General features: G+C 38.9%; 4 protein-coding genes across 20 annotated transcripts in view; 3 read left to right on the top strand and 1 right to left on the bottom strand.

Annotated features, from left to right (window-relative positions):
• Positions 1-17248, top strand: part of LOC124174945 (venom dipeptidyl peptidase 4) — a 207678-nt gene extending 190430 nt beyond the window's left edge. For all 10 annotated transcript variants that reach the window (XM_046554627.1, XM_046554628.1, XM_046554629.1 and 7 more), the window contains exons 9-16: positions 1459-1692; positions 1774-2009; positions 5204-5426; positions 8239-8426; positions 13135-13329; positions 15536-15696; positions 15798-16009; positions 16522-17248. In XM_046554627.1, the coding sequence (XP_046410583.1) occupies positions 1459-1692; positions 1774-2009; positions 5204-5426; positions 8239-8426; positions 13135-13329; positions 15536-15696; positions 15798-16009; positions 16522-16620 (1548 nt within the window). In that variant the 3' untranslated portion in view covers positions 16621-17248. The remainder of the gene's footprint in view (positions 1-1458; positions 1693-1773; positions 2010-5203; positions 5427-8238; positions 8427-13134; positions 13330-15535; positions 15697-15797; positions 16010-16521) is intronic.
• A 1117-nt stretch (positions 17249-18365) lies between these two features.
• LOC124174950 (DNA-directed RNA polymerase I subunit RPA12) lies at positions 18366-19770 on the bottom strand. Its single transcript, XM_046554647.1, has 3 exons — positions 19449-19770; positions 18689-18914; positions 18366-18583 (listed from the first exon to the last, which is right to left on the bottom strand). Exons 1-3 carry the CDS (start codon positions 19570-19572, stop codon positions 18559-18561), a joined length of 375 nt encoding a protein of 124 aa, XP_046410603.1. The 5' UTR covers positions 19573-19770; the 3' UTR covers positions 18366-18558.
• On the top strand, positions 19171-22561 carry LOC124174947. 8 transcript variants are annotated; one of them, XM_046554640.1, is made up of 4 exons: positions 19171-19258; positions 21080-21125; positions 21708-22044; positions 22195-22561. In XM_046554640.1, exons 2-4 carry the CDS (start codon positions 21094-21096, stop codon positions 22405-22407), a joined length of 582 nt encoding a protein of 193 aa, XP_046410596.1. In that variant the 5' UTR covers positions 19171-19258; positions 21080-21093; the 3' UTR covers positions 22408-22561. The 8 variants fall into 8 exon arrangements, with proteins under 8 accessions (XP_046410596.1, XP_046410601.1, XP_046410598.1 ...); XM_046554645.1 differs by lacking the exon at positions 19171-19258 and adding an exon at positions 19266-19288; XM_046554642.1 differs by lacking the exon at positions 19171-19258 and adding an exon at positions 19274-19366.
• Positions 22562-22745: 184 nt separating this feature from the next.
• Positions 22746-25026, top strand: LOC124174948. The gene is made up of 3 exons (XM_046554646.1): positions 22746-23711; positions 23779-24115; positions 24191-25026. Exons 1-3 carry the CDS (start codon positions 23692-23694, stop codon positions 24410-24412), a joined length of 579 nt encoding a protein of 192 aa, XP_046410602.1. The 5' UTR covers positions 22746-23691; the 3' UTR covers positions 24413-25026.
• The last annotated feature ends 605 nt before the right edge of the window (positions 25027-25631 follow it).

Here is a 25631-nt window from a genome sequence, read left to right as displayed (position 1 = left end):
TCGTGTCAGCAGTTCGCCCTGGCTTTGTTCCCTGCGCCGGTGAACAAGCCGTTTTGATCAAGATCTCAGAGTCGAGAGGAAGACATGTGCAATATACGCGAATCGGGATGAGGAAGCAAGGCTGTATTAACCCAGTTTCGTTTTCGTTTTTACTTTTATTTATTCTTCTCACTCCTTTTTTGTCCCCCCACCACCATATTCTTCTTTGTACGCTTATGCAGTGTTGACTTTGTTTTTTTTTCCATCTCCTGCAGCCTTTTCCGTTTGCGGAGAGGCGAAAGCGGGGAGAAATTCTTACAGGGCTCCTCGTAGCTGTGGGTTTTTCTTTTTTCTTTCTCTCTTTTTGCAAACCGTCGACTTGAAACGTCGCTTTTTCACCTTCTTTGTACCCATGTTGAACGAAAGGGATAGGGCGCAGAATTCGAAATGATTTAACCACCTCCTCCATGGAGATAAGCCTAGTATCTTCTCCACGATATAAAAATACACACCTCGACTCCGTGGCCAGAATACTCCTGGATCATAAGTTTATACTTATTTAAGCTAACACTTGGATATAATTTTTTTCCCCCGCACACGCGTTATTTTTTCGAGAGTTTCTCCGGCGCAGCAATCTAATATATTTTTCAATCATTGTTGATTTAGATTAGAAACCGAGTATACGCAGGTATATTGTATCGCAGTTTCTGATTTGCTGGAGATCAGTTGACTCTGGGGGGGGGGGGGGGGGGACCCGAATTTAATGCTACGCGTGTCGGCATCCTTTAGCTCAAATAACCAGATATTATGCATGGGTATGCATAGCGTTAATCCCACAACCGGCTGTTATAGGATTTCAAAGTCCAATGGCAAATTCGCGCCCGTGTATGCGCGTCGCTTGCGTGTGCGGGCGCCCGTGTCTTAAACGTAAATTTCCCAAGCGACATCGAGCCATTCGGTGAATTTACTCTGGCGGAGGCTTTGAAACTCGATAGGTATCTGCTTACAGGGAAATTACCACCTGGATGAACAATCGTAATTACGTGTGCGAGTCATCGGATGACTCTGAGCTCAACGTTCATGTCTGTATAATAACATACGCTCATGGGGTGAATTAAAAGGGTCAAAGGAAGTAACGGAGAGGCAAAGAAGAGAAAGAATAATTAAGTTGACAAAAATACGTAATTTAAAACCCTGCGCGGCAAGTTTGCTCTATTTTTTTTTTTTATTTGTTTTTTCATTTTACATGTTTCTTCGGAAGATTTGGAGTAAAATTACTGCGTATTTATGATGTATGTAAACCTTTAGACGTTTTTTTTTTTTTTTTTTATTGCATAAATTCACTCTTCGTCTGGACGAAACATTCGAACGTTGCGTTCGGCCAGTCGTCACGTATTCGATTAAAAGGGTAAACTCATTGATGATATTTCTTTTTTTCCTCACCATTTTTTTTTTTTTTTTTTTTTTTTTTCTTTCCAGAGCGGGACCACGAATCCGACCGTAAAACTGTTCTACGTAGATCTCGAGCTCGCCGCGACCGGAAACGTAACGCTGGTGGAAATATCACATCCATCTCAGCTGGACAGCGACGAGCGGATTTTAGCCGCTGTCGCTTTCCCGACCAATAATCTGATTTCTGCTACCTGGATGAACCGCGTGCAGAACATTGCCTACGTACAGCTTTGCGAGCCATCGACGAACACCTGCACCACGGTATTTGATTTCTGAACCCGATATATAGCTTACGGAGAAAAATGGAACGGAACGAAAATTTTCATTTTATTTATCGTCCAGGGCTTGTCGCACGCGGAAACCGCCGGTTGGGTCGAACAATTCGAACCGCCGATATTCAGCAGCGACGGAACCGCATTTCTCCTGATTCTTCCCCAGGATCAGGGTGACTCCGGAGCCTGGCGACATCTCACGATGATAACAAACGCCACTTCCGGTTCACCGGTTTCCACGGCCCTAACGTCCGGCACCCACGTCGTCACCGAGATACTTTCCTGGGACGAAGACAGCTCGTTGGTGTGAGTAACGATAAATCAGCCATCAATATTTCCTCCGTTTGTAAAAATGTTCAACTCGTATCATCAACTTTCCATCAATGCTTAATGTACGTGTTTCTCAGCGGCATACGACAAAAACGTTCGGCTTGAAGTCTTCTTCCGACTCCGGTTAGTCGGGCTTTAAGGTCAAGGAGCGGGGAGACCCTTTTTGATCCGCGGAGTCACGAATAATAGTTCCTGCAACTTGAACCTCTCGTCAATCTAGCCCTTCGCTCGTGTATACGTACGTATTCATACATGCTCGTGTACACGTACATGCAGACCTAATTAGATTGCAGTTTGAGAGTATCAGCAGTTTAACTACTAATGCGTTGCGTAAACTTCAGCTTAATTGCATTCGAGGTGTGGCTCGGTAGCGGAACCGAGAGTCAGCAAATTGTCCTCCCCGTTCACCGCTCGGTTGCCAATATCCAGCTTCTTAGACCTCATCCTATACATATAATAATCCACCTTCGAATACCGACGAAGGTCTTCCTATCGGGACGAAACCGCGGCTGTGATATTCTATCTCATGTTTTGTTTTTGCCACTTTTTTTTTTTTTTATTATGCAATCTCGTTTCAAATCTAAATGGTTTTACGTCCCGTAACACGTTTCACGGTTTGAAAGGGGTTTGCGACCGAAATCCAGACGCGGAATTTCAGACCATTAACGAGTCCTGTATATACAAATGTATTTTGTAGAAGCGGTTCGTAGGAAATGTACAAATCTGTTAGAGTCACGAGTAATCCGTGGATTTGATACGGATTTCGTGTTTTATATGTACGTATATACGTATACGTTATGTATATGTGTATATGTATGTTTATATAATGTATGTACACGCTTTTAGCAGACAAATTACACATCGACTTTTGTTTTCATTCTATTTATTATAACTCGTCCGTAATGTCTGCTGTTTAATTAAGCATCGAAGACCATATTTATCGTAATTTATTCATGAAGAGTACGCATAGGTCCATTATTCGGTAAAATCAGTTGGTTGTCGTAAAGTCGAATCTGCACCGTTAGTCCGATTCGATTTCACAAGGTATAGTTGTTTTTTTTTTTTTTTTTTTATCGGAAAACGTGACATTTCTACAAATAAGTTTGGGAGTATGCAAGAAAAATATTCAATACATAAAATAACGTCACGTATTTACTAAACTTTCCGAAAAATCGAAACAAACGTGTGTCTTTATTTTGCACGTAACTCAGCTGAAAATGAAAAGCAAAAAAATCCTTGTCCTCGAGCGGAACTGGCTTGTCTTCCGAAGATAACGATGCCTTACGAAGTCAAATTTGACTAACTTTGTCTCTTTAATCTCACGACACCAACCTGATTTTGTTGAAAAAAATTTTAGCTGCGCGTTGACCTAGGAATTACACGTGTATAAAAATTTGATTATCAATGCTGAAATACGTACTTCTGAAAACCGCTAGAACAGGTAAAACTAGTTTCCGCGACACATCATGGTCCCCTTGTTTTGACCTCACGTGACAGTGAACATGTACCGCGAGAATAATCACATCTTGAAATGACTAAAGTGAAACGAACGCTTGATTGAACTTGGAAGGAAGCAAAATCGTTCTATTTATTTGCGGCATAACGTTATTACAGAAGGTATGCATATTGTTCCTCGGTGGGTTGAAACTATGCATAAAGTGCAGCGAGGCAGGCGGGTATTTCCATTCTGTAACACCTTCCGCAACGGCGAAGACGACGATAAACTTTTCGTCGTCGTGAAGTAGGAAAGTTTTCCTCGCTCCTTCGCTCACCTGATACGGACTAAGCGTTTCGCGGCAACAGGGACGAGGATGATAGTTGATGAAAATTGGTGAAAAACGAGTCCTCGCGGTTGCGTATTACGAAGTGCCGCAAGAGTTTGCAAATTCCTGCACGCGTCGCCTCTCCAGGCTCGTCGTAATTCAATACATCTCGGGATTCGGGAGGATAATAGCCGCTACGCTCCATCAACGGATGTAGCGAACACGGATGAACATTGTTTCACCGGGTGAACCCGCGTCGGTTCGCCATGAACTAGCTGCGACGAGGTGGAGACTATCCCACGGGAAGATGGATCACGCGGCACGGTGTTCGGAATGGATTAATTTGAAGATCCGCTTCATTTAACCTATCGCATCCATCTCCGCTTTTGGGTGTATCTGAACCGCTGGTAACTCGTGCACGGCTCAACGTCCGACCTCCCTCCTCCCCTTGCAGCGGGCGAGGAAATTAACACTTGCCAAATTTTTGACGGCTAGCACTTGCGGCGGAAGTATATTCGCACGGCGTGCGTGTACGAATCTCGGTTTCTTATTTCCTACGGGAATTATTTATCGCCCTCGTGAACGCGGTTAGCCCGCATTACTCCCTGCCAGTTCGAGGTCCCTGAAGACCCGGACATCCGGGACCAATAGCCACCTCTCGGATATCTCTTTCAAACTTTTTCTCCGCTCCTCGAGCCGATTTCACGAGAGGCATAACTCACGAGAAAGTTGGATATGCGAACGAACCCTTGTACGGGTACATTATCAGGGCTTGTTGTATTTTTCGCAAACGCCTTGCGATTTGAACACAGAGTGAAAAAAATTTTGTTGATTTAACCAAGTGCGCGGTTACGGAAGGTGGAACGAATGCTTACGCTGAGAAAACAAAAACTTTTTGAATATTGTTGGAATTATTACAAAATCAGTTTCTTCGGTTTACTCTACTTTTTTAGTTAAATATCGTTGCACAGGCATTAAATTTTCCCAACAGTTGCAAGAAAATATAGCAACAGCGATCGTAATGAGAAAGAATAGTAACGGATACTAGAAAACTAATTTTCATTTTCTACCTAGAACCATATTGTTCGATTGTGGTAAAAAGTGAAAATAGTTAAAGGACTGAGCGGTAACCGGAGCTAAAAATTTCTCTCGGTATATTATTGACAATAATTCAAGATCTATTGGTCTAACAAATTGTTTGCAATTTCATTTAATCGATTGGGTAAAACGAACGTTTGATTAGGCCAAGAGATCTCGAATTGACACAAATAAACGTCCGTTTCGCCACCCTTAACCGCGCGTTTGATTGTTTCGACAAGAATTTTGTTTCGGTGAGTTTTAAACAAGACGCGCAACGTCGACGAAATTCTCATTTCGTTCGTTTCTCTCGCAACTTGGACTACGCAGATACTACCTGGCTACCGCAACTTCAGACCCGGCTCAGCAGCACCTGTACAGAGTGAACATAACGACGACGGATTTCACGGAGGAATGTCTCAGCTGCGGGGTGAAGTCTTCGAACGAGGAAACTGACTGCCTTTACAATACGGCAAAACTATCTACCGACAATTCCCACTACATTCTCACCTGCGCGGGTCCGGGTGTACCGGAAATATCGGTTTACTCCAAGGTAAGCGACATTCGTTGTCACGATTTTTATCTCCTCTGTCTCTGCGTGTAACTTTTTTCCATCTTACCCTCATTTCTCTTCCTGGTCAACCACGTTTGTACCCCTGCGGTGTGAAATTGTTCCTCCGTTTTTGCTTTAGTAATTTATGGATCCGTTTTTTGTTATGTTACGTTGCGATGGTAATTTTTAATTTATGCCTATACAGCTGTTATATTACAAGCATTTAGTTGACGATAAATGACAACTCTCCGCGCTGAGTTTAATTCATTTTAATTGTAAGAACGAATTTTGTTCCATAGTAAGTAAAGAAATTTTTTAAGATTCTCACCGTTTGCTTTATAAAATTAACAACTTGCTCTTTTTCCCTCTCTGCTCACAATTAACGTTCGAGAAGTTGTGAAAATATATCCTCGACAATTTTATTTATTTATTTGTTTTTTCTTTCCTCCATGCAAAGTTCAACTCTGTAGGTACGTAAGATAAATAGTTTTTTTAATAATTAATAATTTAATAATAAATAGTAAATTGTCGAGTATTTGATAAACTTCATTGCATCGTCTGCGATATTTTCCTCCACTGTGTTTAGTATCGTTCTATCTTCCTGACGTTTTTTTCCTTTCTTTTCGTTCTTCCTTTTTCACTTCTCTTACCGCTGCGATTGAATGGCCAAAGTTTCCGACCCCGTTTTTCAATTCGTAATTCAATTCAGACAGAATCAAAACACTTCCCATCTTAAATCCATTGACGAGCTTTTCTCGCCCACCTGTCCATTTTTTACAGTCTTCCTCATTGGCCACGTTTATCATAATATTCAACATACTCGAATAAAAGATACACAGGCATTTCGATCAGAAGGCTGTGGAGAGAGAATTTTTCATTAATCAAGTGCACAGTACACATCTAATTGTGACATATTTTCATGGAAATCGCTTCTGTTGCCATTATTCTCCTCATAAATTCATTTCATTTTTTTCCTGAAATGTACAATTTGGATTGGAAAATAAAAAATTGCAATCCTATACCCGCGTGCATAAAAACAACTCTTTGTCTGTTAATAAAATCTCTGTCGAAAAAAAAAAAAAATAAAACAAAATAAAAATTCATTCCGATCGTGTGTATAATTCAACAGGCACAGAAACGCCGCGTATTATACACGGCTTTAAAGTAAACCAAACGCATAAAAATTCTCTTTTTTTCTGTATTCATTCCCGTTTGTTTATTCCCACGCATTCATTGCTTTTCATCCGTGTATCATACTGTGAAATTTTGCGAAACTCATACAATTTTGTTCGTAATTACGTTTCAGATCGAAAGTTTGTTTTGTAATTCGCGCGGACGATTGAAAATTGCGGAGATACGATACGTGTTTCATGAATTTGAAAAATGTAAATACACAAATCTCGTTTCCAAGCCCAAGCATTGAGTGTACGATCTTTCGAGTCAAATTATGAACCAACTTTAATTATATATATATTAGTTTATTTGAATATTTCCGTCATTTTTTTCTTCTCCTTTGCCTTTCATGCCTGACGTGCGCATTTGTCCCGCAAATCTCATTCTAGGTAGAAACCCGCTTATAATTAATATTTGTTTTAAACGCACCGTCAGGTGCTCACGACAATCAACGTCGTATTTGCAAGCAACGCAATTATTATCAAAGTCCTTTCGGGCGTGTACGACAGGAAACGAGGAATGATTCCCACTTGGAATTCACTTTAGGTAATACCCACCTACCCTGTGCCGGGCACCTGAGCGCTCGTCACAACCCTTATTACATGTGTGTGCAGCCACCCCTTACAATTCCTTGATGACGCTTTTATATTACACCTCTATTTCCTCTTTCCTCGAGTTACAATTCCCACAATTCGTTATAAAGCGGTAAAATTTATTTCACGGTGTTTTAAACATCCTGTTATACACGTATGTTTACTATACAGCGTTCACCAATAATTCCGAAACAAAGTTCTTATCACTTTTCTACTATATATTCAATTTTAATACATATAGCAATGATAGTTTTTTTTTTTTTTTTTTTTATTTTTATTTTCACTTTCTTCTCCCTTTACCGTTTATGAAACCGCGTATTCCGAAATGTGGCTGAGGCGATGAGAGGGGTGAAGCTACATCCATATGTGGCACCCACGTAACAGGTGCTGCCCCGCGAAAAACGTCGTAATCAAATTTAACTGTTTGCGCAGATGCCGCGATTATTATTCGCAAAATCCCAGCTGCAACTTGTGCTGATACAAAACGACACCGCGTCGATTCCGGGATCGTTTTCCTTGCCGATACGCATTTATACCAACTACCGCGTAAATGTTTTAACTGCGAATGAACATGTGAAAAAGATGAACCCACCAAGATCTAATATTGTATTTCTTTCGTCTAAGTATTTACGTACGTAATAATAATGTGCGTTTTCACATCGTGAAAAGTACCGTTATTGACACTGTGAAGATACATTTTTGGTAACGGTGAACAAACGATAACAGGGGGTGCAAAAATTGCGTCAATGCAGAGACGTTGTATACCTTGGTAGTTGTGTAAAAACCGCGTAAAAACGCCAAGTGTGTATTATACGAATAATAAAAATATAAACCAAGGTGCTCGGGAGTTTTAAAAGCCTGCTGAATATTTCGAATATACCGCTTTTAAAAATTACGGCAGTACCGATACGGTGTTAACATTGTACGTGTGACGTGTTACGAGCTCGGATACAAAACTGCAGCGGAAAAACTGCTCCCGATTATTGTTATTATTATATTCATTGTCCATGGTATTCATCGCGTTGTCTTTCTTTCCACTGTTTAAGGACACCACCATGATATACTCATGGGAAGACAACTCGGACGTGGCTGAAGTCGTAGCTGCGAAATCTCTGCCCGATGTCAAAAGGTACACAGTTCCTGTTACCGGCGGCTTTGAAGCTCAGGTCCGACTTCTTATTCCGCCGAATGCCGATCTGACCGGCAACACGAAGTATCCGATGCTCGTCTATGTGTAAGTGCATTTTTCTTTTTTTATTTACCTCTGTCAGAATTTCTATACACATTATTCGAATTTTTATCCATCAAGTCGCCTTTTTCTTTTCCTCCACAGTTATTTTTATTTTTTTCTACGTAAGTCACGTTTGGTTCTTCCGCTACCTTGCGGTATAAACGGCGGCGGTAAGTAACTGCAATACGCGTACACACCTTAAACGTGTGATTTTCTTCTTGTTTGCCATTTTCCTGTCACGCTTTTATTTGGTTTTATTTTCTCTCTCTCTCCCTCGACATGTTTTCTTTTTTTCCCTCCTAGTAAAAGGTAGGGGTTTAAGAGTCTATACGTGAGTTCCTCTTAGTCGCGCCTATACGTACATACATCCATACATACATACATACGTAATGTGCCATGTGCTCTGCAGCGTTGACGTTGTTTCCAAGTGTTTTCAATGAAAGCACTCAACCCAAGCTTTGAAAGTTCACTATGTGCAGTTATTTTATTTTCTTTGTTTTTATTATATATACATACATATACAGCATGTATCGTAAATTTTTTTATTTCCGTTTTACTTTCGCGCCGCTAAAAGCAGCTATAATTTTTTCACCCAACTACGAGCCGCGACTTTCGTGATATTGCTCGCGTCACAATAATCGTAATCTTTTAGGACTGATTTCACGCCAAGATGTGATATTGTGTAATATTATTACACACGTGTAACAACGCATATTATCCCTTACCCTCTCTCGCTAATTGTCACTTTTAGCAGTATAACGTATAGTCTCGAATTGCAAAGTTTACTCTTGCATTGGGAAAATATTGTGAAATATGTTCGCATCACTTGTTTAAACATTCATTTACTTTTTTCTAGTCAAAATTTATCCAGACCGAATTCGAATTATAGATATTTCGAATTACTAAATTTACTCTACTCTCTTATTTTAAAATATCAAAAGTAATGCTTATCAATAATTCTTCACGCCAGTTACAATCACACATGGCTTCGTTTTCCAAAATTTTAACCCCTCGTGCGCTTGTTCGTTCATCATCGTTTTACATAATATATAAGTACACGTACAGCTGATACAGATCGTGATATGGTCAGAATTTATCGCATTATATGATTTGTACTCGTGTTAAATGCACGTATGCAAACTATGCATATTGCGTGTCTAACCACGTTTGATATTTACTCTGCGCGATTCGGAGGCGAGCGTTGTTAATGTTTTCGTTCATATTGACTGAACATTCAGGTACCGTGGTAAATAATAAGTATGCAGCAGCAGCGAACGGATATACCAAATTGTAGATTTTCTACCTGTTATACAAGGCAACGTGCATCATTAAACATATGTATGGGGCATTCCGTGACATCTCGATCGATATTCTAAGTCAATATAACAGGTTGGCTTTATAATTTTTTGTACGAAAGCACATGGCGAAAGACTCAATCGCAATCGCAAAAACTTGAGAAAAAAAAAACGCCCAACGTTGTAAAATTTGAAAAAGTTCAGAAAATTGTTATCTAATGTAACAAAATTTTTTCACCCGGACAAACTTGAAGTTATGAAATCTCCATCTTCTAAGGTGGTGTCAAAAATTTTGTTACATTACACAAGATTTTTCAAAATTTTTCAGATTTCAGAAAGTTGGGTTTTTTTGGGGGGGTTTTTAAATTATACTTCAAATATGCTGGGTCGAAAAATTCTGAGAAAATTGAGATTGCGATTTTCGCCGTGTACTTTTGTAAAAATAATTATAAAACCAATCAGAGACATGGACTTAAAGTCTTGATCGAGATTTCGCGGAATTCCCCATACGTATCTATGCCCATAAGCGCATAGTGCGTGGTGACGCGTGTAGTAAAACATGATTAGCTGTAATGCAGCAGCGGTGTACGTATGTTTTCGGGCGAAACCTACGGCCGGCAAATTTACGCTAATCAGGTATATTTTTGTCTCACTTATTTGTACGCGCATACGGCGAAAGAGTGAAAATCGCGAAAGGATGGAGTAACTACCATGCGTAAATTCTAATAATGCTATGATTCGCCGACAGAAGCAGATACGCCGCCAGCTGCTGCCGTGCATACACCCGGTAACGGTTTTATTTTTTTTTTTTTTTTTTTACTTTTGAAATTTTTAAAGCTGTCGCGAGGAGGAAAAGCGCGCACAAATTAGAAAAAAGATAAGGGAAAACCGAGGCGCTTGGAAGGCCACCGTTGATATATGCTGAAAATATATGAAATCGTATTTCACAATAATCACGTCGCCGCTCCGACGTTGACGATCGTTTCTGCCATATTGCTAAAAACTATGATATACATAAATTTTCGTTTAACCTACGGTATATTCAAATACTTCCATTTTTATTCTACATTTTATCAAGTTTTTCACCACTACGCGTCTACGTTTGCTTTTTTTTTTCATCTTCGTCGCACGACATCTCCCGCAATATTAATATATTATACCATACAGCGACTCTATCCGTATTTTTTAACTTGAACCTGATTCTGCATTTTTATATGCGGATATTTGCAGATGCGATTGCCCAGATTTTTTCTATACATACACGAGTATACAAATAGCTGTGCAATGTATCGAACATCCATAGATATAAAATCATATCGTAACGAAAACTGACGTTTACTTCGCCACGATGTATGCAATAAAAGTTGGAAATAATTGGCAAAATTGACACAAAATCAAATAAAAATCTCACAAAATTGACTACAACTCTCTGCATAACATGTAACCACTGATTTTCTCACACTTTTTAGTAATACAATTATCGATTTTATCCATTAGCAAATGAAAATGATATTTAGGGCAGAGTTCAATTACTCACTGGTTAAATATAATCCTGAAGTATTTTATTCATCCCAATTTTCAACTATAACATGCACGTATAAAACATTCCCAAAATCGTTTACCCGTTTCATTAATCAAGCTTTATTTTTCCATCATTTTTTCACTTTAACACTTGATATTTTTCTTCTAAAAATAACGAGACGAGAATAACCTACCATAAAAAAATGAGATAACGATGGAATATTTTCACTCTATGTACATATCCGTCTGAATTTAAAAGGCGATAAACGAGCCTCGTACTCAAACGATTATACTCTCGATATTAAATCGCGTGTACTGCGTAACGGCGATGTATAAAGCGTTTGATCAAGTGCCGAAAAAAAGAGGTAAATGATGTAATAAAAAAATAAAACTGGGAAAAACGAGAACCGACTCGCTTCTTTTTATCGCTCGTATCCTCCGCGCCCGATAAGCCATGGCGTTTTGCATGGGTCTACCACTGCACACCGTTGTCTCATATATAATGTGAAAAAAAATTACCCCTTCGTTGGGGCTGGTGCGAAACAATCGTGCGCTCAGTTTCATAACTGCACAAAACCAACAGCACCGCTAGTTATATATATATATATATATATATATATATATATATATTGTCAAGAAACGGACACCGATGACGAAAAAAAGCGCAAAATAAGCAGCAGAGAAGTTCGACAGCGATCTTGATCGTACAGTTAAAGTTTAATTATTCCATGTTCTCGCAGCAGTAGTTGAAGCAGCTTCAAGGTGGGGAAGCATTTCGCCCGTTCGTATACAATATTCCTACAATTATGTGATGTAAAAGTTTCCAGAATTTAAACATGCAAATATTAATGAACGCGATGAAAGAAACGGCATGAAAGCTTTCGTGGTAATTGGGAAAAGGCAAAGGCAAAGAAAAACGAGAAATTTTCTCTACATCCAACGATCCCGGAAACACGATCGAAGGGTGGAGCGATGATGAGTTTTTCAATGCTCAAATGGAAATGAAAGATGGAAAAAGAATGCGTCCGTAATACAGTACACGTTTATCTGATACGTTTGTACAAGTTTTTTTCATAACTGTGAATATTTGCACCAATTACAAAGGCAACCAAACCTTTGAATTAGCATGGATTTAAAAAAGGAACATTGAAATTCTAACGAATTCACGGACCTTATAACGGGCTGGTATTTATATATTGGATTGAAAGGGGCCGCTTTTGTGATACGTAATTCCGCTATTTTTCCACTTCATTAATTTCTACCCGTTTTATGCACAGCTATGTACTACAGTGGTATAGCTGATGACAATCTCTAACAAATGAGGCAATCTACAGTAATATAAACATTGTGAAGAGTTTCAGTGAGCAGAGATTTTTTTCTTTTTTTTTTTTTTAATCTTTTCCTACGTCTTTGTACACAATTTTACTCATCGAGGGAAAAGCTGGAACCCTCCTTATGTAACATGTACGTTTTCCAGACTTTTCGTATCCGCGGTAGAACGGAGAAATTCTCCCTCCTCAGACGTTCTTGGAATTATTAACAAACCTTTTTCAATTCATGGAAGAATCTCGTCTTTCCTTATTTTCTCCGCCCCCTACTTTGTTCGCTTGCCAAAATTATGTATCATATATACGTGTGTGACTATAACAGAAACTGTTTACATGCCTCTTGCGATCCGAACCGCTCGGGTTTAAGGAGGGGATAAAATTTTATCTCTGCAAAGTGTATAAACGTATGTTGAAAAAATGAAATTTAGTGGTACAGTAAAAAAAAAAAAGATATGAGAATATTAAAACCTTTAAAACTTGACGAGTTCTCGTCCCGAGTCACCTTTGAAATTATACAGCTTAAGACCTAATAAGATGTGTCTATAGATATATATAAATCTTTTCTAGATACGGTGGTCCCGACTCTTATCAGGTCACGGAGAGGTTCAACGTTGACTGGGGTTCTTATCTAGTTACAAACAAGAGCATCATCCACGCTGCCATTGACGGCAGGGGTTCCGGATTAAAGGGAAACAGCATGTTGTTCGCCGGTTATCGCAACCTCGGGACAGTCGAGATCTACGACCAAATCAACGTTACGAAGTAGGTAAACGGTTGACTACCGTGCGATGCGCGATCAATTTGATCTTTAATCAAAATCCAGCCTTATCATTTACCCCGTGTTCCTCTTCGTTCCACCCCCTTCTTTTTCTTATAATCACTCTCTGATATTTTACCAACGTTTTCGGGTGGACAAGAATGGAGGAAACTAGCTTTGCGAGGGTTTTTCGTAGACAGTGAAATGTAATTTCTACCTCCTAACACCTAATTTCGTTTCGCTGTCCGTTAAATTAGCTTCCTTTTCTCAAGTTAACGCGGTAGGCCCGCCTGGTGAATAAGTGAGAAAGTAAGTAAGTGGAAACCCGAACTTAATTTACCGCCGAGTTTTATGTACATATAAGGTAGCGATTATTAACGAGTTTCTGCCGACTTCGCCCTTTTCTCTCTGCCTTTTGTTTTTTTTTTTTTTTTTTTTTTTTTAATTTTTTTCTCTTTTTCTCTTCATTTTGGGAATTCAGTTCTCAACTCACCCTCCGTGACAATTCGTTTAAGCAGCTTTTCCACCGAATGGAATTGCAGCATGAACAAACGCGCAATTGAATTTACCTTCATCCACCGATTCTCCGCGAATCACGCGCATTCGAACTTCGATTTCCATTCATGCGGCTCTGCACCTTTCGATTCCCACCCAAATTTACCGACCAATCTTTCTTTTTTCTTTTTTCTTTTTTTTTTTCTGTTCCGTAGTCTTGTTAGTTTTTTTCTTTACTTTATATCGCCAACTGCGAAAGTAAATCCTTGACCGGAATTCTTCCGCGTAAAACAGAGAAAGAATGATTCGAACATTTTTTCTGCCAGATAACCCCCAAAGCCAGGTAAAATAAATGAACATGGCCGCAATTTCAGGCATATTTCCAATTTTATTTCCGCTCCGCAATCACCTTCAACGTTCACCATTTATCGGTCGCTATTTCAAGCCGAACTATATCGTGGTAGAAATAATTTTACCACAATTCCACTTTCGTGTATGTCCAAAAAACTTACAAGCATTGATCAGCTTGCGGAAGTTAATGTTCTACGTCATCGCTGTTGGAGAAAAAAAAAAAAATCCAAAAAGTTAGATCGAGTAAGTGAAATGTAACAAAAGGAGGAAAATGTGCGATGTCTTATCCGCCAACTTCTCTCCGTTACTTTGCCGTTCTTCCTTTTGGCCCTCCATTGTCCGGTTGTAACCCTTTCGTGACCCTCGAAAGTTTGCCAACACCGAGATATACGTATACATAGGTGGATGCATCGTAGATAGGACCCCGTTGAAGTTTGACAGAGTCGTTTATTTCTATAGGAAATCTCCGTATCACCCCGGATATATCGGTGCGTCTCTCTTTTCGGTCGTTTGTTGCGCGGCTCCATCCTTCACGCTCTCTCCCTCTCTCTCTCTCTTTCACCGTTTTCTCTCTTTACGTGTCCGCCCTTCCGCGACCTCCCATCGTGTCCAGTCGCATATAAAGTCGACCTCGAATTGGAGGCTCGCCAACTGATTGCAGATTTTTACTCTTCTATACGTGTGTGCTGTCGCGCAATTCTCTTTTCCACCGAGGTTGCCAATTTCCTGGGTATAACTGCATCATACCTAGATACATATTATTATATTACTAGCAGTCCGTTGCGGCTCCGCCCGCTGATATTTTCAAACGCATCTTGTTGAAAAACAATGTAATGAGATATGGGATTTTGTTCCTTTTCCGACTTGGCTTACAAATATCGTTATATCTCGATCTGGTTAATTGTAACGAATTAGAGCCTAAAATCTAGCCACACGTTGTAGCTATCCACAGAAAAAAATAACAACAAAATTGATTCATTAATTCTGGAGTTAAAAGCCAACATACGGACAAGCAGACTGAGAAATCTAGAGTATTATGGGTATAATATGTAGAGAAGAAGATAACTCGGTTTTAAAAATTTAATCGTGTTCCTACAGCGTGGTCGGAAAAACATCCCATCCTGAATTTCATACCGCTACTTTGAAAATCTATCCATAATGATGAAAAATATACCTTCAAGATGACACGAAAATTAATGTTTTTTGTCGTAGCGCAGACAGCCTGTAACTTAGAATAAAAATTATTCTCATAGACAAAGGCAAGTACACGGGAATGATTAATTTGAAAGCGATGCGCGGTGAAAGCTTCGGACTTCCAAGAATTCACCGCGTTTCATACCCGTTACCTTTCGATCTTAATTACAGATATCTCCAAGATAATCTCCCCTTCATTGACTCGACCAGAACTGCAATTTGGGGATGGAGTTACGGCGGTTACGCGACCGGAATGAGCTTAGCGCTCGACTACGACGGTGTTTTCAAATGCGGGATGTCCGTAGCTCCGGTGACGGACTGGGCTTTGTATGGTAATCAACTATGCTCGTTTTCAATTTTAAATCACGTATTTCGCGATAAGTTATCATGGGGAAAAAAATCAATGGATGATCTTAATTCGTATCCTCTTCAGACTCGATCTACACCGAAAGATTTATGGGACTCCCTACGGTGGCTGACAATATTGTAGGATACGAAGGAGGGCAGCTCTTGAACAAGGCCGACAATATAAGAAACAAGGACTACTATCTCATCCACGGCACTCTCGACGACAACGTGCACTACCAGCAATCTTTGATGCTTGCCAAAGTACTCGAGCAAAAGGATATTCTCTTCAGACAGCAGGTATGGTATAAAGCTAAGGAGATGCAAAGAAAAGGAATGAAAAGAGGTAAGAGAAGCAATAAAAAGAAAATGAAATAAAATTAAAACGAAACACGAGAAAACAAAAAGTTTCCGAGCAACTTTTAGAAAAGTTTGTGTAACGATCTGCTTGCGGGATTTTTACTCGAGATTAAGCAAACGAGCTTAACTTCCCTAATTAACGCGTGCGCCAAGCGCATAATCAGCTACTCAGATATTACATATTATGTACCGTATCGTACCAACGAGTAACGATCGCTCTAATTGACTTTTCTCGTTCACTGTTTCAACCTGAAGTATCCTCCTTGACTGTTTGTCTAGCGAGTATATTTAGTTCGTCCATAACGATGAACTGTTTTTTCGATTATCCGCATCACTTTTCTTCGTTGTAATCTCCCAATCTCTTTTCATTGCAGATAGTTTAATTTGCAGTTTTGCTTTCAATAAGCGACCAATCGTCACGGTGAAAATCAAAATTCATTTTGTTTCCGCAGACTTATACAGACGAAGATCACGGTATAGCCCAATCTAGGGCGCATCTTTACCACTCGTTGGAGAACTTTTTGGACGATTGTTTCGAGACGTCTTCATGATCAGGTAATCATCGCGTAATTGATCATCCGTATAACGTTGGGTGAAGTAATGAGATAAAGAATTTATACCGAATGAAAAGAGAAGAATTTGTTTGTACATAAATACTTACATCACATATACCTATAAATATACATACCATACACAATTCTGGCTAGTATTGTACATATGATATAGTTAATGTATAACAAATAATCTTTGACACCTGTGGAAGTGTTCGCGTAAATTACGAGCCCAGATAGGAGGTAGAGGGGGGAAAGACTTACCGTTTTACATGTTATAGCTATAAAGTAATTCAGTACACACACTATAATATACATACATATAATATACATAACATATAATTGTATATATGTATATTACAAATGGCGTATATTTCACTGACACAAGGCTGCAGTGATCAAGCCGATTCAATCAACTAATAAATAAAAACGATATACGTAACACACACAGACACACGCACACACACTAGCACACACGTACAGTCGTCAAGGTCGAGTAAATTGAACAGAGAAAATAGAAATGTAGAAATAATATTAACATTGGTAAAAAAAAAAAAAAAGATAAATCCAATAACCGTGTGGATACGAAGACGGAATTTCCGCAGTTTGTTATAACGTGAAACCGATTCCGCTACGGCCTTAGAACTTGAAACCTTCGTTTAACATTGAAGGTCGTCAAGTAGGTAATAAACTAAACGTTAACTAGGATAAATGATGATTAAGTGAATTTTTTGCGGTGCGTGTTTTAATATCTTAGGGCTGTGGGAAAGAGAGTAATTTTCTTATTACAAAATAATAAAATAAAATAAAATGAGCTAAAATTAATGAATGAATAAAATTTTATCAAATTTCATTGTATAGAGCGTGTTGTTTTACAAACAGCAAACGGGTAACTTTAATCTTTATATCAAAACTTTAATATATTATAAATATAAATAAATAAATATTGAAAGATAAAAATTATTATTAATAATAATAATAAAATAATAATATTATTGAAACATCGCCTCAACTCTACAGATAATTTTTCCCTATATTAAAATTGTCGGCACGATCGTGTGTACAAGAACGCTATGTAATGTACAATCATTTTTCAATTCTGAGAAAACTTTCTAGCAGCTATTTGTCTCGTTGACTACTTTTTTCATTCTATCTAACTTTTTTTCATTCTTATATGGTCCTGATCGACAAAACCGCATATCTATGGGCTAAAAATAAAAAAAAAGTCGTCGACTTTGGATCGGCTGCAAAACTTTATATGTCGATCTAATCAAAATATACGTTACCGTGAATACTACTACTACTACTACTACTACTACTACTACTACTACTACTAATAATAATAATAATAATAATAATAATAGTAATAATAATAATAGAAATGATAATAATAATTGATAATAATTCATTGTTGTCAACTATTTGAGGTTTTTATACAAAGGACCACTGAGCATTATCGTAAAAAAGGGTGAGATTTACATAGAAAATAAATAAACTATAATAGTAATAGTTGAAGTTTAGCTCGTTACCCAAACTTGTAAATACAAGAAGAGGTACTTAATTAAAGTACGAAAAGTGCTCTGAGCATTGTTAAAGTAACTTTAATAAATAAGAGTAAGAAAACAAGGGAGAAGGAATAAGTAAAAAAATAAGAAAAACAAAAACAACCCTTTAGTATTATAAACAATTGCTTGTAATACCCATTATTAATTATTTGTTAAATGTAAAATAAATAAAGTTCTATGTTTTATTACACGCATGATATTTTTATTAAGTCAAAATATTAACGCTACATTTGTTGTTCGTGTATAAAACGAGGCATGTGGGTGAGTATAAATTGATGTTCGTATTGGGTACAAGTAAACGTAAATTACATATATAATTAACTATAAACTAAACCTTAATACGCAACGGTCACCTCGCAAGTAATTCGAGAATTTACGAGTTCTCAGTTTCCTTGAATCTGAAAGAAAAATTATTTCTGTTGAGTGACAAGTTTAACGCGTGTGAATGCCGTAAACAATAATTGAATACGAAATTTTTAAGTAACAAAACTCAAATCACTTACCGGCACTTGGTGCAAGTGTAGAAAACTGTCTGCCCTTCATCGGCTGACCTGAGTTGTAGCGTTGCGTAGGACATCTTGTCATTCTGACACTGAGGGCACCTCCTTTCGACGACCGGACCTTCGGCTTCGTCTTCATCGTCGGCGGCTTCTCCCTGCCTTGCCGACGAAGCATAGGCGTCCTTACTGTTGAAATTGAGGGTGTACGACACTGCCATATCCCCGAAAACTGTAAGAGCAAAACGAACGTACTTAAATAAATGTACAATTATTACAAACACACATTATTATTTAAATCGAATAAGGAACCGATTTTTTATACGTTCATGATCCGCGATTGCAATCGGAAACCAGCTTAATCATTTTTTAATCCAACATCAAAATTCTATCTGGTGTTTATAGTGTTCGATTTATTCGAAATACTATCTCGTTTCTCTCTGCATCTGGTACGTTCTAGGGAATTTGGATATTCCAGCTTGCACTCGAACCCCTCGAATCGCCATCGTCGTGCGTCACGTGAATTTGAATAATATCGTGCACCGTTAGATTAAACGAATTTACCCCGAAATTTAAGTAAGTACGAGATCCCGTGAATTTAGCTTGGTGCGTTAATGAAGATATTTCTATTTCGAATCCGACATTGGATATCCACCGTATTAATCTAGTCTAAACCAACCTTAGGTAATCCAACGCGAACGTAAATTTCAACCCTCGTGGCGATTCCAACGATTAGTGCTAGAGTAGTGTTGAAATTGTTTCTAACCTTCTACTCCCCAGTTCCGTTTACAGCTGTAGCAAGCAACACCGCCGACATTTACCAGCAGCGGTAATATCGATCCGCAGTCAGGGCAAAATCCGGGATCTGTCTTGAAGGTGACGGTTGACATTTTTCCTTACTTATTTGTAGCTTGCCCGTCGTCGACTCGTCAACACTTTGAGGTTAGGATCAAAACTGTCGAGTGTCATATACAACCTGCATAACGCCGTGAAATTGCAACTTGTATTACTGATGCGTTTTGGTTGCATAGCCGCAGGCGCAATGGAACACTTGTTGCTCTTCGCAACTTGTAAGTCCCTGAAAAATAGCCAAATATATTGCAAATTGCCTGTGACGTCACGAAAATTAAGATATCTGATGTGAAATTTCTGAGAGGATAAATGAAATAAGATTAAATGGAATATCTGAATAGATAATTGAAGATTCAACGATATCAATTTTCGTATAGGAGTCTCACATAACATATGTTATACTTATATTGTATTCTTTCACTTGTCCGAATACGATAACGATGCTTTCATGAGTTCGTAATCTCCAATACCACCTTTAGAATCTACAAAAACATATCATAATCTATCGTCAGAGCTAATAAGTGTATTAATATTTGCATGTATTATATGTATAATTTCGATCAAATCGGTCCACGAATATTTTTCAAATTTCGTAGTAACATGCGGCTGAAAACTACTTCAACACGTCATGCTTATCCATGTTGCGTCGGCGTACAAGCAAGAAACTAAACGTTTCCTTGTAGATAATTCGGAAAGGCAGCCGACAGGCGGTAGTTATGAAGTTCAATAAATCAACGAAGTAATTAGCGTCGGAAAAGAGTGATTCGTTCGCAAAAGATCTAATAATCTTGAAGCACAGACGTATTATAGTCATGAGGGAACTCTGATATTGTGGAATAAGGTAAAATGCAGTGACATCATACATATTAGAATCAATTAATTTCACTGTTTAATTTTAAACAAAAATTTGATGATAGTGGAATAGACCAATTCATTTTTATTTATCGGGTATCGGTAAGGAGGGACATACGCAGCAGAAAAATTTGTTCGCGGTATCTTTATATCAAGCCTCTGCTGGTGTTGGCAATTAAAAATTTTATCTTCATCGTGTAGATCGTGAGGTTTTAGAAATTTAGTCGACGTCGTAAATGTTCCTGAGGATATGCAGATATACCAGTAATGGGATATTACAATAATATTACCGGATGACGATACAAAGTGAACAAGAAACAGAAGTATAACTACACAACACGATTAGATAGGAGATAGACGCTTAGAATTATATACATAACAACCCGTCAGCTGACCTCATACACAGATTTCTTAGTTGCGTAACATCCTTCGCAGTCTAAATATAAATCGCTGCTTAAGTCAGGCTGTCGTAGATTACCGGTATTATTTCTCATTGTAAATGCACCGGGACAAGAGCAACTGGTCGTTAGTTTCACAGTCTGATTTCGTCTGTCAACGCGGTCAACTCGGCCCTTACCTTATCTTGCTTTCGCGATTTTATCTGACGGAGATTAATTTACCAAAAATAAGTTCCCATCTCTTCGCATAAAAACCAGCCCGAGATGGCATTCAACACTTGCTTAATAATTACAGGGACTTTTCTAATCATGGGATCTGCTGTCACTTCACAGGACGAAAGGTAAGCTACTATTACACACATTCCATGTCTATCATATGTCTTATCTAGCGTATGACCCATAATTAGAATATAATTTATATTTATTATTGAACTAGGCGAAGGTTTCGTTACAACATTGTTTCATACCAATCATCTTCAACCGACAATGTGCGTAATTAATGCCTAGTTATAGATGGTGGCTAATTATTAATTGATCTAAAAAAAATTTGAAATCACTGTTACCAAATATTTGATTCGTACATAAATCACAGGCTCCATTCGAAGCCCCAATCCTTCATACTGTCGAACATTCAAGCCCAAAACATCTTGAGAGGATTTTTGTTACACGCGCGGGATACTTCGGAAGAAGAAAAAATTAAATACACTCTGGAGTAAATAGATTTCGAATTACCTTCCCATGGTTCTGGAGTAGATAGATAGTCGTGGATAGATTATAGCCGCACATTCCGATCGCACCGAGCTGTTCATCAAATCTCGCTATGTTTCTCCTAGTTTTTTATCATTTTCAATCATGATATTTGCTATTATTGAAAAAGACAATTCTCCGAGTTGCTAATTTCTTGTTTTTTATTTTTTACAAAGCATCAATCTCTCATTGTTCGATTTTACATCGTCAGACAATGTCTCCGATTGGACGGAGCAATCAGACACGGTTAGAACTGTCGGCAAATCAAAGGCAGTGATTGTAATGCAAGAAACGCAAGAGTTTCGAAGAGCAATATTATTCACGCTTCTCAACCCTCAGTCAAATGGAGCAGCATTTGCAGGCGTCAGAATCGAGACGGTCATGAATTTTGTCGGGCTTAGCACTATCCATATAAACTGCAGAGCTCAGGGCAACAGTACTGGCTACAAAGTTGTTTTGCGTCATGATGGCGAGAACAACGAGCCCTATCCAACTTACGAGCAATTCTTTGAGGTAAGTAACCGACCAGCAATATACGTATTGCCATACGATTTTCATCATTTCTTGAATTGTATTTCAGGGACCAGATTTCAGCCGTAAATTTATTTATTCAGGGAAAATTCTACACTCTTATTTGCTGAATAATTACCTTCTGATTTTTAGGCCCCCATGTCGTCGGAAATATTTTCCACGGTTTCTTTGCCTCTGGCAAATTTCACAGCTTACTACAGAGGCAAAGCTGTTCCCAACGCAAAACCTCTGGACATAACAAATATCACCAGCTTCGGGTTACAAGTATACGGGGGTGTTTACGGAGCCATTCATCAAAGTGGCGTTTCTTCGCTTGAAATTAACACTATCGATGTTACGTCATAAAACGATACTCCTCTTAACAAGAAATCGATAAATATTTTTTGAAATACATAAACACTTGATAATGTGAAAAATATACGAGCCAGAAAGTGCATGCCATTATTAAAGCTCTATTTTTGTACTACTAGAATCGAAATATAAACCTCATTTAGGACAATTTTCTGTTCGAACTACTGTAACAACATACGTAATACGCATACTTGGAAATCCTGTTTGATCAATAAAATCTGTCCTCGAGGAGGAATCCCGATCAGATTCTACACTGTTTCGTATCACCGACAGTTGTAGCGCGTTTTCTTTACAAACATTATTTTACATGTAAAAATAAAAAGAACAACTTTGTTTCGCTGCAAACTTTTTAAAATACATTTTTGGCAAAATGTATCCTGACAAGTAATACCTATTCAAATACGAAAACTGTCGCGTTATGTGTATGTACAGTGAAAACCTGATGACAATGACGTCGTGTGAACGCACGTGTACCTCAGAATTTACCTTCACCTTATTTTCAAACGAGCCGGAATCCTCGACCGGACATACATTGTTTGACACGTACCTATAACACACACGTAGTACGCGAAAGCTAAATTGAGGACGAAATATTATCTACCCAGTACGTTAAAATTGATCAAACAATTTTTCCCAGTCGATCAGAGGTTCCGTCAAGCTAAGGAAGTCAAGCTTGGAACTCCTCAGGAGCGATAGATAGTTGAATTGAATCCAATCATCCACCGCGGTTGACGTTTACTAGCAATTCCCATTGTCGAATTATAGTTAATTAAGTGACAGCGTATGATCTCGCAACAACAATGTTCCACCACGCGCGTAACTTGCAAGCTGTAATTTCTGTTTTACCCTTAAATCCGTGGTGGAGAATTTTCGTCGTCAGCGATTAATGAGCCGTTTTAATAAATCAATCGTTGTTATGCTAATAAGAAAATCGAGCACCGGGAATTTGTCTGTGAATATCGTCGTTGCAAAGCTCTTCCCCGGAGACGTATACCGCCTACGAATCTATCGTGACTTTTGAATGTCAGCGCGACACGCAAAGATCCCGCTACCCTCTTTCCACCCAAAACGGCACACAGTTCAAGAATCACGATTCCTACTAAAACGTCTCCGCTCCTCCCTTCTGTGGGGAGTAGAGCGAGAGCGCACAGCGAACTTCTGCCTCGTGCCTGTAAAAAGACGAGCAGCTCAGAGACCATTGCGACTTCGACCCAGACCCCAAGGAGATCGAGGAGACACCCGGTCTCTCGGAAATCATCAAACGACACCGGAAATGACATGGTCGCCACTGCCTCCGGGTAAGCATTGCCAATTTGGTAAATTTCTAGAGAGACGCAGCTTCGCTAAGTTATCGCTATTCCCCAGAACGGTGCAGATTTTGTTCGACTTCACGCGAGGCTCAGACCAGGCCGGAAGTTGGTCCGAACACTCGGACACCGTGAAACCATCCGGTATGTCGAAGGCGGTGATGGTTACGCAGAAGACGCAGCAGTTCCAGCGAGCGATACTTTTCACCCTGTTCAACCCACAGCCAAACGGATCCGGATTCGCGTCTGTCCGCTGTGACACCAGCTTTGATCTCTCGGAATTCAACAGCATCACCGTACGCTGCAGAGGCCAGGGAATCAACACCAAGTACAAAATGCTCCTCCGGCACAAAGGGCTCGATAAAGACTCTGCCGTCTACGGTCAAATATTCGCGGTAATTATCGGCGCCTCCCAATTGGTAATGGAAAAGGTCACGACACTTTCGTTCTTTCTTTATTTTTCAATGCAGGCCCCCGAGAAGGAGTTTGCAACAGTGAGATTGCCCCTGGCTGAATTCAAGCCGTACCATCGTGGGATGGAGCTGTCGTTGCAGACGAATCCGCTGGATGTAACGTCGATCACCAACGTTGGATTGAAAGTGGATAACGGACAGTATCTCCCGGAGAATCAACCAGGTGTGGCAGCTCTTGAGATTGATTGGATCAAGGCCACAAAGTCAGCTGCAACTTGAGCTGCTCACAAAACGATCGTTAACTGAAATGAGAATTACCTTATTCGCTACATCAGATGAATGCGATTTCGAATGTGAGAAATTTCACGTGTTGGATAAATCGAGACGATAAATGCACAAGTGTTTTAGTTTTTAATTTCGATGCTGAGGTTCAATATTGTACACAACTGGGTGATTTTCGCCTTCGCGTGCAAAAATGAAAACTAAATTTCAATTGGAACTCATACTGTTTATAGAATCAAATTGCCCTACAGTATACATAAAGTTTGTACGTTTCATTTCAAGGGATCGCCATAACAAATTGTTAATTCCTCAGTGAAATCTTTGACGTGATTCAATATTGATACCATGACAACTATTATATTATCCTTGCATGTGTGAATGAATTTGGTCTCTGTTAGAATAAACATATCGTTGATGAATCGTTGATTCAGTCATGTACAGAACCGAACTTGACTGTTTCACTCGTTTCGCTATGATTTAGGCACAGTAAATCCTGTGAATGAATATCATACACGCAATATTTAAAGACCAGAAGTCGCAAGTTACAGAATTATAGGTATGTAAAGGAAACCAAAAATAAACATATATTATATTGGAGCGAACTGTAGAGAAGAAATATAAAATATTTTAAGATAATATCTGTATGATTATCAATGATGATTTTTCATTGACGAAATACTATTGCGTCGATAGGTATTCCGTTTGACCAGAAAAGAGTTTGTACACCACTGAAAGAATCAGGTTAGCGAAAAATTTCATTCTTACAATTCGCACGACTGTCTATATCGTTGTATAGACAAAAGCATTCTAATGATTTATTCAGCTGATGGACCTCATTTATTTGGTACACACAATGAAATTTCAGTAAAAAATTTGTTCCCGGTTTTCAGAACACAGCATATCTTTTGGCGAAAATTTAAGGGATTTTGAAAAGTGCTGAATTGATTCTTTTATGCACTATTCCGGCGTAATTTTGCGAGAGGGATCGTTGCTTCGTTACTTCTTTCGTGTTGATCCCACGCTCTTTTCGCTGCGTTTTCTAAGTTCCTGAGGGTCCAATTCGTCGGGACAGGGTCATACAAGTCGAATCTGAGACCAGAAATTTTTGGCTCCAAAAATAAAGAAAAACGTGAGGCTAACCCCTTTGCATTTTTGGCGAAAATTTTCGCGATTTTGAAAAGTGCTGGAATTGATTAATTGTGGCGCGATTCCGACG

The sequence above is a fragment of the Neodiprion fabricii genome, chromosome 2 (assembly GCF_021155785.1).
Source record: "Neodiprion fabricii isolate iyNeoFabr1 chromosome 2, iyNeoFabr1.1, whole genome shotgun sequence".
Classification (NCBI taxonomy): Eukaryota; Metazoa; Arthropoda; class Insecta; order Hymenoptera; family Diprionidae; genus Neodiprion; species Neodiprion fabricii.
Note: the sequence above shows the minus strand (reverse complement) of the source record. Positions and strands in the feature narration are given on the sequence as shown.

Bases quoted from the DNA above. Each gene is read 5' to 3' on its own strand.
- LOC124174948 (XM_046554646.1), top strand. From the start codon at position 23,692: ATGGTCGCCACTGCCTCCGG. The intron at 23,712-23,778 runs GTAAGCATTGCC...GCTATTCCCCAG, and splicing joins ATGGTCGCCACTGCCTCCGG to AACGGTGCAGATTTTGTTCG. The intron at 24,116-24,190 runs GTAATTATCGGC...TTTTCAATGCAG, and splicing joins TCTACGGTCAAATATTCGCG to GCCCCCGAGAAGGAGTTTGC.
- LOC124174950 (XM_046554647.1), bottom strand. From the start codon at position 19,572: ATGTCAACCGTCACCTTCAAGACAGATCCCGGATTTTGCCCTGACTGC. The intron at 18,915-19,448 runs GTTAGAAACAAT...TTGCTCTTACAG, and splicing joins ACGGAACTGGGGAGTAGAAG to TTTTCGGGGATATGGCAGTG. The intron at 18,584-18,688 runs GTAAGTGATTTG...TTTTTCTTTCAG, and splicing joins TACACTTGCACCAAGTGCCG to ATTCAAGGAAACTGAGAACT.
- LOC124174947 (XM_046554638.1), top strand. From the start codon at position 21,049: ATGGCATTCAACACTTGCTTAATAATTACAGGGACTTTTCTAATCATG. The intron at 21,126-21,707 runs GTAAGCTACTAT...TTTTTTACAAAG, and splicing joins GTCACTTCACAGGACGAAAG to CATCAATCTCTCATTGTTCG. The intron at 22,045-22,194 runs GTAAGTAACCGA...TCTGATTTTTAG, and splicing joins CTTACGAGCAATTCTTTGAG to GCCCCCATGTCGTCGGAAAT.